Source organism: Geotrypetes seraphini, chromosome 14 (genome assembly GCF_902459505.1).
Source record: "Geotrypetes seraphini chromosome 14, aGeoSer1.1, whole genome shotgun sequence".
Classification (NCBI taxonomy): Eukaryota; Metazoa; Chordata; class Amphibia; order Gymnophiona; family Dermophiidae; genus Geotrypetes; species Geotrypetes seraphini.
In genome coordinates, this window is record NC_047097.1 from 27,885,614 (window position 1) to 27,898,521 (window position 12,908).

General features: G+C 45.2%; 1 protein-coding gene across 4 annotated transcripts in view; it reads right to left on the reverse strand.

Moving 5' to 3' along the window:
* Positions 1–2,977: 2,977 nt before the first annotated feature.
* ELL3 (elongation factor for RNA polymerase II 3) overlaps positions 2,978–12,908 on the reverse strand; it is an 86,057-nt gene continuing 76,126 nt past the window's right edge. For 2 of the 4 annotated variants that reach the window (XM_033920878.1, XM_033920876.1), the window contains 4 exons: positions 10,414–10,471; positions 9,100–9,271; positions 5,134–5,178; positions 2,978–4,510 (listed from right to left, as the gene is read on the reverse strand). In XM_033920878.1, coding sequence (XP_033776769.1) covers positions 4,400–4,510; positions 5,134–5,178; positions 9,100–9,271; positions 10,414–10,471 — 386 coding nt within the window. In that variant the 3' untranslated portion in view covers positions 2,978–4,399. Of the gene's footprint in view, positions 4,511–4,896; positions 5,013–5,133; positions 5,179–9,099; positions 9,272–9,402; positions 9,675–10,413; positions 10,472–12,908 lie in introns of those variants that run through there. The other 2 variants (XM_033920877.1, XM_033920879.1) reach the window with 2 other exon arrangements.

The window sequence follows — 12,908 nt, forward strand, 5'->3', positions numbered from 1 at the left end:
GTCAATCGGAGACTTATCAGTTTTTAATCTATCTATCTCCCGGTGTTGGGTAGCCCTCGGGAGGGCTCTTCCAAGCAGAGACAGTTGTGTAAGTTGGATGTCAGTCGGGTCCTTCGCTGTTATGTGCAGAGGACCCAGGAAATCAGATCTTTTTTTCCTTCTAGTGGGTCCTCGTAAGGGGGATGACGCTTCTAAGGCTACTATTGCGCGCTGGATCAAGAGACTATTGCTTCTGAAGAAGCCTGTTCCAGAACTTCTCAAGGCTCATTCCACTCGGGGTCAGGCAGCTTCTTGGGCTGAGTCTTCTCTAGTGTCTCCAGTTAATATTTACAAGGCTGCAGTTTGGTTTCTGCACTGCTTTGTCAGACACTACTGTATGGATGTTCTAGCGTGTCGTGACGCAGTATTCGGTGAATGTGTTCTGGTGTCGGCCCTCCTGGGGTCCCACCTATGAAGGGTACTGCTTTGGTACATCCCATTCGTAAGTACTATATCAGTCTACCAGGCAATACAGAAGGAGAAATTAGGTTCTTACCTGCTAATTTTCTTTCTGTTAGCCTGTAAACTGGTATAGTCTGAATGCGGGTTTTTATTTTGCTTTTTCTACGGGTTCTAGAATTTTTCTATGATGGGGAGAATTAAGAACAGCAGCTATGGCTCAGCTGGCGAGCTGTGGGAATGTTTTCTATACCAGGATTAAGTTCTATACATGTTCCAACAGTTGTTTACAGATGTTTGTTGTTTTTACACTCCTGTTTGGAGTATGTTTTACTGTTTTCAGTTGAAGTCTTTCCTAGGTTCTGCTTGGCTGTGCGGCAGACGGGATTGCAAGAGGGGAAGCTATCCTGATACACTAGTTTGTTCTCAGTCGCCACATGCTGGTAGCAGTGAGGTATATAACCCATTTGTAAGGACTATACCAGTCTACAGGCTAACAAAGAAAATTAGCAGGTAAGAACCTAAAGCTGTAAAAGCCCATGTCAGGTTTTTTTAGTTACCGTATTTTCACGCATATAACGCGCGCGTTATACGCGTTTTTACCTACCGCGCATACCCCTCGCGCGTTATATGCGTGAGCGCGGTATACGAAAGTTTTAAAACATAGTTCCCACCCCGCCCGACGCCCGATTCACCCCCCCAGCAGGACCACTCGCACCCACCACTCGCACGCGCTCCCACCCGCACCCGCATCCACGATCGGAGCAAGAGGGAGCCCAAGCCCTCTTGCCCGGCCGACTCCCCGACGTCCGATACATCCCCCCCCCCCCCCCCCGGCAGGACCACTCGCACCCCCACCCCGAAGGACCGCCGACTTCCCGACAATATCGGGCCAGAAGGGAGCCCAAACCCTCCTGGCCACGGCGACCCCCTAACCCCACCCCGCACTACATTACGGGCAGGAGGGATCCCAGGCCCTCCTGCCCTCGACGCAAACCCCCCTCCCCCCCAACGACCGTCCCCCCCCAAGAACCTCCGACCGCCCCCCCAGCCGACCCGCGACCCCCCTGGCCGACCCCCCCACCCCCCTTCCCCGTACCTTTGGAAGTTGGCCGGACAGACGGGAGCCAAACCCGCCTGTCCGGCAGGCAGCCAACGAAGGAATGAGGCCGGATTGGCCCATCCGTCCTAAAGCTCCGCCTACTGGTGGGGCCTAAGGCGCGTGGGCCAATCAGAATAGGCCCTGGAGCCTTAGGTCCCACCTGGGGGCGCGGCCTGAGGCACATGGTCGGGTTGGGCCCATGTGCCTCAGGCCGCGCCCCCAGGTGGGACCTAAGGCTCCAGGGCCTATTCTGATTGGCCCACGCGCCTTAGGCCCCACCAGTAGGCGGAGCTTTAGGACGGATGGGCCAATCCGGCCTCATTCCTTCGTTGGCTGCCTGCCGGACAGGCGGGTTTGGCTCCCGTCTGTCCGGCCAACTTCCAAAGGTACGGGGAAGGGGGGTCGTGGGGGTCGGCCAGGGGGGTCGCGGGTCGGCTGGGGGGGCGGTCGGAGGTTCTTGGGGGGGGACGGTCGTTGGGGGGGAGGGGGGTTTGCGTCGAGGGCAGGAGGGCCTGGGATCCCTCCTGCCCGTAATGTAGTGCGGGGTGGGGTTAGGGGGTCGCCGTGGCCAGGAGGGTTTGGGCTCCCTTCTGGCCCAACTACCAAAGGTACGGGGAAGGGGGGTGGGGGCGTCGTGGGGGTCGCCAGGGGGGTCGCGGGTCGGCTGGGGGGGCGGTCGGAGGTTCTTGGGGGGGGGCGGTCGTTGGGGGAGAGGGGGGTTTGCGTCGAGGGCAGGAGGGCCTGGGATCCCTCCTGCCCGTAATGTAGTGCGGGGTGGGGGTAGGGGGTCGCCGTGGCCAGGAGGGTTTGGGCTCCCTCCTGGCCCGATATTGTCGGGGAGTCGGCGGTCCTTCGGGGTGGGGGTGCGAATGGTCCTGCCGGGGGGGGGGGGATGTATCGGACGTCGGGGGGGGGGGTGAACGGAGAGTCGGGACAGCGCACGGAGAGGCGGGACAGCGCACGGAAAGTCAGGGCAGTGCACGGAAGTCAGGGGGGGTGAACAGAGAGTCGGGACAGCGCACGGAGAGGCGGGGCAGTGCACGGAAGTCAGGGGGGGTGAACGGAGAGTCGGGACAGCGCACGGAGAGGCGGGGCAGTGCACGGAAGTCAGGGGGGGTGAACGGAGAGTCGGGACAGCGCACGGAGAGGCGGGGCAGTGCACGGAAGTCAGGGGGGGGTGAACGGAGAGTCGGGACAGCGCACGGAGAGGCGGGGCAGTGCACGGAAGTCAGGGGGGGTGAACGGAGAGTCGGGACAGCGCACGGAGAGGCGGGGCAGTGCACGGAAGTCAGGGGGGTGAACGGAGAGTCGGGCAGCATGCGCGGTATAATCGTGAGCGCGTTATACCAAAGTTTTTGTGCTTATCATCGTGATTTCTGCGCGCTATACACGTGTGCGCGTTTTATACGGGTGCGTGTTATTTGCGTGAAAATACGGTAGTTCTTACTGTGCATACCAAAAGGTGGCAAACTTCCACCTACTGCTGTCACCTCCAAAAGGGAAAAAGGGTGCTGCACTGCTATAGAAAGGCCATGGCCTGTACCAGAATGGTAACTTGCAAACTGTATACAGGCAAGTCCCCAATTTAAGAATGAGTTACACTTTTAAAGTTGTTCTTAAGTTGGATTTGTATGCAACTCGGAACCTGTAGATTTTAAGATTCTGGCTTCTTACTTCTGTTCCCAGCTGCCAAAAAGGCCAACTGTCCCTACCAGTTTTCCCTCTAAGGTGCAGCATGCACACCCACACACCATTCTTAATGTGTCCATGCATCATTCCTGAATCTGCTGCAGGAGAAGTGTAGGAGTCTAGGCCACTGGAAATACTGCTCAGTGAAATCAAATGAAGCCACAACTACGTTCTTAAGTACGACTTGCGTACTTAAGTCAGGTGTCTGTAAATTGGGGACTGCCTGTAATTACACTGAGTTTGTACCAAGACAAAAAGAGCTTGACCTTTGGGAAAAACATTACTGTAAGTAACAACAACTAGCAGGGCAATTGTATTTTTCAGAGCTTGCTTTGGCTTTTTATGTTTGTCGATGTTTTGCCCTCCAGTTGACTGCTCTGGGTGGGATTCTGGAACTGGGCTAGTTTGATTAAAAAATGTCTGTTCTATGTTAACAGTACAAGGCATCAGGTCATTTTTCAGGATGTTCCATATGCCAGTGAAACTCAAACTTTTGTAGTGAAGACTTTTTTTTTTTTTTAGTCATTCTACACAATTGGGGCAGAGGGCGAAGAGTTCTTCCTGAAGTCTAGATGTAGTACAGGATTTTCTTTCCATGTAAAATAGATCCCCCCTCCCTATGTGTCTTCATATTACTGGACTTCTACAACTGTCTAGTGCAAAGAGTTTTAGCCTAAAAGTAGGCAAAGGTTAGGTCTCAGGTTTATTTCAGTGGCTGCTGCTTAACTCACTGAGGTGTTAATAGTTCCAAGGCTTGGTATCATGTTTGACTCTAAAGCAACTGTTCCTATGGGTAACCTGTATCCAGCAAGGATTGTAAATTTCTGTTCTGTGCTCATCATTGCACAGTCTCTTTCATCAGGTGTCATCGTACACTGAAGACTATCTAAAGCATTCCTCAATAGTGTTGCAGATGCTTTTCAAAATCCATACTGGCAGAATTAAGGCAAATACACAAGCAAAGGAGCTGGAACTGCCATAACAATTGCAAAAAGCCCGAAAGGGAGTTATGACCTCCGTGGATGTACTACTACTCTCTGAAGAAAGGCCAATCTACTTGGTTAGGCCATGTCAAAAGCTGGTTTTGCAAGGCCTTCATTCTCCAGATAACGGAAGACACTGGCAAGTCTGCCTTTACTAATCACCAACTGTAGATATTTTCTGGATCCACTATAAAGACATGTTCTTCTCTTCATATTCCACAATTAAATGCTTAATACGTGATAATTTTTGATGTAAGTACTCGCATCGTCTCTTTTCTTCCCTGTATCCAGGATATGTCTAAAAAAAAACAAAAAAAAAACATTAGCTGACGTACTGTAGGACAAACACAGAGAATCTCTACTTAGAAAATGAATTGTATAAAATGAACTAAGGCCAGTACTGGGCAATCCTGCACAGTCTTTGTCCCATATATTGTGATTTTGTTTAAGATGAGTGGGGGAGGACTTTGACGGAACCTCCAGTGAAAGGATGGTTAGGATAGGCTGGAATGAGCATCAATGGAAACTTCAGTAGTAGGAACCTAAAGACAGTACCAGTCAGGCTTCTATGGTCTATTACCCAGAATTATTAAAGAAAAGACTTTAACCATGCATGTATGAGTGTGACATTAGGCAGAATGGATGGACTGTTCAGGTCTTTATCTGCTGTCATTTACTATCTTACTCTCTTATTTTATTTTATTTTTTTTTGGGGGGGGGGGGGATAAAAATCAGCTACAATAGTCATCTTTCTGAGCAGACTGGATCGACCAGGCTTGTTGGTGGGTTGATATCCAAATCTAGAGAGGAAGACAAAGAAGCAAACAGATGTCTTGAAGACTTCACCTTTAGTATTTTGTACTAGAAGGAGTGGGCAATCATTTAATGCAAGAACAAAGTACAACACAAATGTGTATTTACCTTTTTGAATTTTCTGTATTCTGCTAATATTTTATCTTCAATCACCTGAAATGCAAGGCATAGAGTCAAAGGTAATTCAATAGTGAAAAATGTGTGTATGTGTATATATATATATATATATATATATATATACTAGTGTTTAAGCCCGTTACATTAACGGGTGCTAGAATATGTCTGTCTTTCTTACTTTCTGTGTCTCTCCCTGCCCCTGCCTGTCTATCTCTCCATTATCGCCTAATTTTCCTTTCTGGTGGGCAAATTTATGCTTATGCTATAGATACGAGAAGATAAATGCTGTGGGGCTCATTGATATCTCTTATCTTTACTTTTTGTAAATTTCTATACACATCCTGGGTAGGGAGGGTTATTTCTTTGTTGTACTCCTTTCTGGTGGGCAAATTTATGCTTATGCTATAGATACGAGAAGATAAATGCTGTGGGGCTCATTGATCTCTCTTATCTTTACTTTTTGTAAATTTTTATACACATCCAGGGTAGGGAGGGTTATTTCTTTGTTGTACTCCTTGTATATATGTATATATACATATATTCAAGGAGTACAACAAAGAAATAACCCTCCCTACCCAACCTACCACTGTCCCTATTTCAAGATGACAGTGCCAGTATCTCTTAAGTTTAAAACTATCTAACTTCCGCAATCGAACCGGGGTCCAAAAAGTCCTCTGCAACAAGAAAAACCAAGTTTGTTTCATTGATGCTGACGCTGTACATCTCATTCTCCAAGACCAAATTTGTGGCCATTGAGTAGCAGACATTTGTTGCTTAATCTCAATGCTCCAAATATCTTTTAGAGAAGTTTTTTTATTCCTAAATTCAGATATTAATTTATACCACTTGGCTGCCTGATGTCCTAACAAATCTGTCTGGAAGCATAGGCTTGGCAAACTATACTGATTTTTTAAATTGCGCCAATCAGGGAACCCCTTCTGCATGGCCTGCTTCAACTGCAACCACTTATATACTTGAAACTTTGAAATACCGAATGATTGTTGCAGTTGTGAGAAATCAAGCATTTTCCCATTTGATATCACATCATCTAACGTGCGTATACCTGCCTACAGCTAATGCTTCCAGAGGATCTTAGACTCACCACTTCGAATCTTGGAGTTCAACCATAAGGATTGACATATGGACTGTTGTATTGGCTCAGATATTAAATTATTCATGAATTATAAGGTTTTCCAAGTAGACAGAAGAATGCTATTGTCCTTATAAACACGTGGTAATTTGATACTCCAAACATGACACAATCTCAGTGGGGACATAAGTTGTCATTCTAGGTATAGCCAATCCGGGAGATGCTCCAGAATCACAGGAAGGCTCCAATACATACCCTGCCGCATGATAAATGCTTGATGGTACCTATAGAAGTTTGGGAAATTTACCCCACCTGCCACAATTGGTTTTTGCAGAGATACTAAAGCTATTCTAGCATTTTTACCCTGCCAAATAAATTTGGTGAGAATTCCATTTAACTTCTTATAAAAGGACCCCTGAAAATACACTGGTAGCATACACATTTGCTAGCAAACTACAGGTAAGATCATCATCTTGACCGTTTGGACTCTCCCCACCAAGAAAAATATAATGGATTCCAATGCTCACACATTTCTTTGACTTTCAGCAATAAAGATTTTTCATTTACTGTCATCATGTCTTCCAGAGTTTTTTGTATCATGATGCCTAAATATTTTATCCCCTCTTCCTTCCAGAGGAATGGGAATGACTCAAATAATCCTTTTGTACAATGTACATTTAGCGGCAGAACCTCAAATTTATTTTGTATTCAGAGACTTTCCCAAATCTATCAATCAATTTCAGTAAATGCGGAATGGTTGAATCAGGATTCTTCAAATGAAACAAGATATCATTTGCATATGCAGAAATCTTATATTCCTGACTAGCATAAGGAATTCCCTGTATCTCTCTTGCCTGTTGTATAGCTAACAACAAGGGTTCCAGAACAATGTCAAAAAGCAAAGGAGATGAGGGACATCCTTGTCTAACTCCCCTTTTCAGACAAAAACATTCAGAAAATGTATTATTAATATATATAACCTGGCTGAGGGGGAACTATACAAGGTTTGAATCATTTGAATAAATCCGGAGCCTATACCAAACCAATCCATTGCTTGATACATTAAAGTCCATTCCACATAAGCAAAGGCCGCCTCTGCATCTAAAGAGACAGAAGGCTGGATCAACCATTATTTTTGCCAAATTTAACATATGAAATGCCAATCTAGTGTTATTAGATGAATGTCTGTGAGCAACAAAACTGGTCTGATGTATTCCAATCACATAAGGGAGAGCCTTGGCTAATCTTAGAGCCAAAAGCTTTCCATCCACATTGATTAAAGAAATAGGCCTGTAGTTTGAAACCAACATGGGATCTTTATTTGGCCATAGTACCTGAAATACAACCTTAGTTAGTTGTGACTGATAGAAATGTAGAAGATGGGGTAGAAGTGTAGTTTGAGATTATTTGAAAAACTCCACCATGAATCCATCACTACCTGGAGCGGATCTAGCTCTGAGGGACTTCAATGCAGTCTGAAGTTCTTGAAGTGATATAGGAGCATCAATATTCCTTTTTATATGCTTGGGAAGGTTTGGTCCCTGAATTAACTTTAAAAAATTCCAAACCTTCAACTTCAGAAGAATACAAAGCTTTATAAAATTCCAAAAATTGATTTAGAACAGGGGTGTCCAACCTGCGACCCTGTGAAGTATTTTGTGTGGCCCCGGTCGAGGGCAATGCAGTGTTTTCCTCTTCTGCCCTCGAGTGTTTACCATCTTGCCGGCTCCCTCCTCTGTCTTGCTGCAGCGTTTGCACAGCCCCAGAAACATTTTTTTCGGCCAATGCAGCCCAGGGAAGCCAAAAGGTTGAACACACCTGATTTAGAATATTTCCAATTTTAGTATGGCTTGGTCCTTTCTCATCCTTAATGGCTACAATTTTAACTTTTTCTTTTTTTAGCTTTGAGATAGTTAGCCATTAGTTTTCCTGCTTTATTCAAGCTTCCATAATACAGAGCTTGTTGAGAAAACAAATCTTTCCTAGCCAATTGAGAGGAAATCTCATTGTATTTAGCTTTCAAGAAGGCCTGTAAAATAGTATATTCCCGTTTTGAGGCCAATTGCGACTAAAATCAGAATATTTTGTTCCAAATTAGAAAATTCAATTTTTTAACATTTTCCGAACATGTACCGAAAATGAAATTATTTGCCCTCTCATTGTGGCTTTAAAAGCATCCCAAATGGTTTCCAAAGAGATTTCCTCTGAGGTATTAAGTGAAAATATTCAACCATTTTATTTTGAATTTCCTCAAAGCTTGAATCCACAAGCAATGTATTGAATGTCTAGACAGATCTAGTAAAGTCTGTTTCATTGAACTGACATTCGATCCAAATGCCTGCATGATCTCGTCAAAAGGATCAGATCTATGCTAGCTTTTATAAACTGGCGGGTTAAATTATCTGAAATAAAAATAATCAAATTCTTGAAAATGATTGAACTTGGGAACAGAAAGAAAATTCCTGAGCATTAAAATGAAACAATCTCCAGATAGCTTTTAAACCACACGACCTCACCAAGTTATCTACACCTAGAGACTTAAGTTTACTAGGTTGCTTATCTAACAATGAATCCATGACAGCATTGAAGTCACCAGCTACAGTTAGATTAGATGAAGCCAATGACCAAACCATATGTTGGAGTTTCTTAAAAATAATCAGCCTGATTATTATTAGGGACGTATCCATTTATGAGCTTCAGGGCAAAATGTTTTGATATTTTAAGCCCCAACATCTACCCTAGGGAACACAGCCATGCGATTAACCTTGTGATTTGGCCTTAAACTATTCCACTCTCAACTCTCTGCCCAGTTGCTTAATCCCACTAGGGCAATGTTTTTCCAGTGCTTTACAGCCATTTTTTCCTACCTTGTGTTCTGCTGTTCCTGGATTCAGTTTCTTCATTTTAGATCCCAGCTGCATAAATCTCTCTGTAACTTTGCCAATCTTTGCGTGAAGGTTTCGGTATTCTGCATAATCTGCACTAAAGTCTTCTTCATATGCTTGCTGCTGTTCCACTGAAGTAATTGGACTGTATTTGCTGAGAACAGGGGGGAAACGCTGTTAATGCTGAATAGAATCAAGCAAGGCACTAGATTCGTCTGCCAGTAGGTGGAACTGCTGTCCTCCATCTGACATATCATTTCCAGTAGTTCACTGGAGGCAGCAGCTGGTGTGAAATATCCAGAGAATACTCAGCACACAAATACTTTGAACAACTGCTCCCTCAGCACCAGTCTTGGGAGAAAGGGAGGGAAGGGGGGCTCCTGGTAGGGTACAGCATGCATTGGGACCACAGGCAGGTAGGGGCTGAGGTTGTTTTCAAGTTTTGCTTCAACTACAGGCTGCAGAAATTCTCTTGATAAAAATTCTGCTTGTGCACTGCAAGTTCGGTATAGCTGGAAAATTCCAACTTCTATTATTGAGAGAAAGCAAGAGTCTGGCTAGAAAGAAAATGATAAATGGGTAAGACAGTCACTTAACCTTGAAACCCTTCATTTAAACATGTTTTTCACTAGAGCTGTATTAGATAGCATATTTTGCTATTCAGCTGAATACAAATAATGAAAAATAATATTTGGCTGCATACAAATACTGGGCATTGAGCTTTAACATAACAATAAAAGAAGCATCATGAAAGCAGAGAGCAAGTGTTTATTTCAGTAGGATTTAGCACAATAGAACCCCAGGTTATTGTATTCAAATTTAAATCACTCTTTGGCCAGATACAAATAATGTATTAATGTACTATTCAGGCCCAAATCAAATTGAATATTCAGTTCAGCCCTACTTTTCGCATTGTCCTAGTGAGGTTCAGCATTTATCCTATACACCCGTTCTGCTACAGACTGGCTGTTGGCGCTGTAACCTTAAGACTGACATTAGTAGAGGTAAACCGCCTAGAAGTCGCAAGATTGTGGCGGTATAGAAGAATAAAGTTATTATTAAATAAATAAAAGATACTGCCAACATGAGAAAGAGGCCATGAAATGTTTAGAAAAGCTCCAGGGACATTGTGTGGACAATGTAAGCCAAATAGCCCTCCCTAAAATGTGCACACATGCATACCAGCTCTCATGAAAGTTACCCAAGTATAATCCTCTAGCATAAGATGAACAAATAGGATGTGTATCTTCACCCCAATCCGCTTACCACCCCTGGGGCAAAACAAAACATACTTACAGGAAATAATCTGGCATTTCTGCAGAGGCTGGAACAGATTCTGTGGGCTGTGCCTTATCTGGAAACCAAATCCAACATGACTTATGAGCTTTTGAATTGTGCCAAGTGAAAACAGAATTAAAGAGGAGGGGAATGTGAACTTGCCCTTGCTCTACAGGCTCTTTGCACCTGTGGTTGCTTCACTCCCAGTTCTGATATCTAATCTAATCTTCTATTTGTGCGACGCTTATACCTATACAGGCTCAAGGCGACTGTAAAGATAGGTAAGAGGGGAGAGAAAGAGGAGGTGAATAGGTAAGAGAGAGGAGGAAGGGAATGGGAGAGAAGAGAGGGTAAAGGAGATTAAGTATGGAACAGATGGGTTTTCAGTTGTCTTCGGAAGATGATGTGGCAAGGTTCAGTTCTGGTCTTTTCTGTAAGGCTATTCCAAGTTTTGACTCCTAGGAAGGTAAGCATGGAGTGGAAAACTCGTTTATAGTGAAGATCTTTAGTGGATGGGAGATTTAGTAGCATCTGTGGAAGTAGACCATGCTATTGAGAAGAGTTGGACAAATGGGGCAGCAGAGTTTCCATAAAGTATGTGGTGAATGATGCAAGATATTTTGAATGTTATTCGTGATAGGATGGGTAGCTAGTGCATTTATTTGATGAAGGTTGTGACTGAGTTGTATTTTCTCAGGCTGAAGATAAGTCTTATGGCAGTGTTTTGGATGAGTTGCAGTTTGTGAATTAGAGCAGTGTTGATTCCCATGTAGATGGAGTTACAGTAGTCCAGTTGTGGTAGGATCATCAGTTGTACAATTAAGGCAAAGTGGTATTGGTGAAAGGTCTGATTAGTCTTAATTGTCTCAGGGTGTAGAGGGATTTCTTTCAGAGACTAGATATTTGGGGTTCCATGCTTAGAGTGGAGACCAGTATGCAACCTAGGATTTTGGAGGACTCATCTATGGCGAGGGTTTCGCCTGATTGAAAGGTAATGCTTGTAGGTGCGGTTTGCTGGGCCGTGTGGAAGTATAGAACTTTGGTTTTAGTTGTGTTTAGCTTCAGTTTGTTGGTTGTTGCTCAATTTTGGATTTTTTTTTGTATTGTATGAGATTTTGTTGGATAAGTCTGATGGATTTTTGGTTATGGGAATAAGGAGAAATATGTCATCTGCGTATGACATGCTTTTGTCTTCGAATTTGATGTCTCTTCCTGTTCCCGAAATGCCTAGAGACCAGCTATCAGCGGTGGGGCAGGAGTAGGGTTACCTTAGGTGGCTGGGCCAATCAGGGCCTTAGACCCCTCCCAGTGCATCCCAGAATGCACCCAGAAAGGGAAGGCCTGCCATTTTGAAATGAAGAGGTAGGCCAAGAGACTGGGCATCCCTCTTCCTTAACAAGGTAGGGGGAGGAGAGTGTCAGGAGGCTGCACTAGACCACCAGGATGGGAGACCCTTTCGGCATGGGGAAGTGAGCATTCATCCTGTCAATCTTTGGTATGGAGGGTGGTAGGCTTGCCGGTAGGAGAACGTGTGCATCCCTCCTGCCAATTTAACAGTAGGGAGCTGGCCTGGGGGGGGGGGGAGAGGGCTATTCTCGAGAATGGATGGATGGGAGGAATCTGGGGTTCTCCCTGCCAGCTGAGGCGGCATGGATGTTTTCTTTTTTGAGATCATAAAGGCAACGCGAGTCGATCACGGAGACTCGCATTGCCTTTGCATTCTGTTCTCCCTACTTCCCAGACTCCAGGCAAGGGCGTACAAGCATCGAGCCCATAGCCTTCCTCCCCCCCATTTCAATTCTAACGTCAGAGAGGAAGTTTTGAACCACGCAGCCCGGAACTTCCTCTCAGACATCAGAATTGACGGGGGAGGGAGGCTGTGGGCTCGGCGCTTGTATGCACCTTACCTGGCGTCTGGGAAGCAGGGAGAATAGAATGCAAAGGCAATGCGAGTCTCCGCGGTCAACTCGCGTTGCCTTTACGATCTACTGGTCGATCGTGATCGACCTTTTGGGCACCCCTGGGTTAGAGCTTAGAAAATCTGGTCAAGCCAGCCAGCCACCCCAGCCAGCAGATTAACCTTATCCATGACATCCTGTTTCCCTGTTTAGATTGTAAGCTCTTTCGAGCAGAGACCATCGTCTTTGTGACTCTGTACAGCGTTGTGTTTGTCTGGTAGAGCTACAGAAATAATTAATAGTAAGTGGGCTAAATATTACCTAGGGGTGGCAGTAAAGGACTCTATGAAAGACTTGTCACTGTGGGGCCTTGCGCATCTGTGTATGTTTGAGGCCTGCTGGTCCTACCCCTGGAACTTTCTGTTTTTGGAGAGGACAGGACCCAGCAGGTTTTGAACATGAGCGGATACTCAAGGCCTTTGTGCCAGCTGTGGTGAGTCTTTTGACACAGACTACTTCATTGGTGCTGCCCCACAGGGTTAGGACAGGGAAGCTGCTGAACACCTCAGAAAAAAAAAAAGGGAATAAGAAATGTTGAACCTGGGGAGGGTGGAG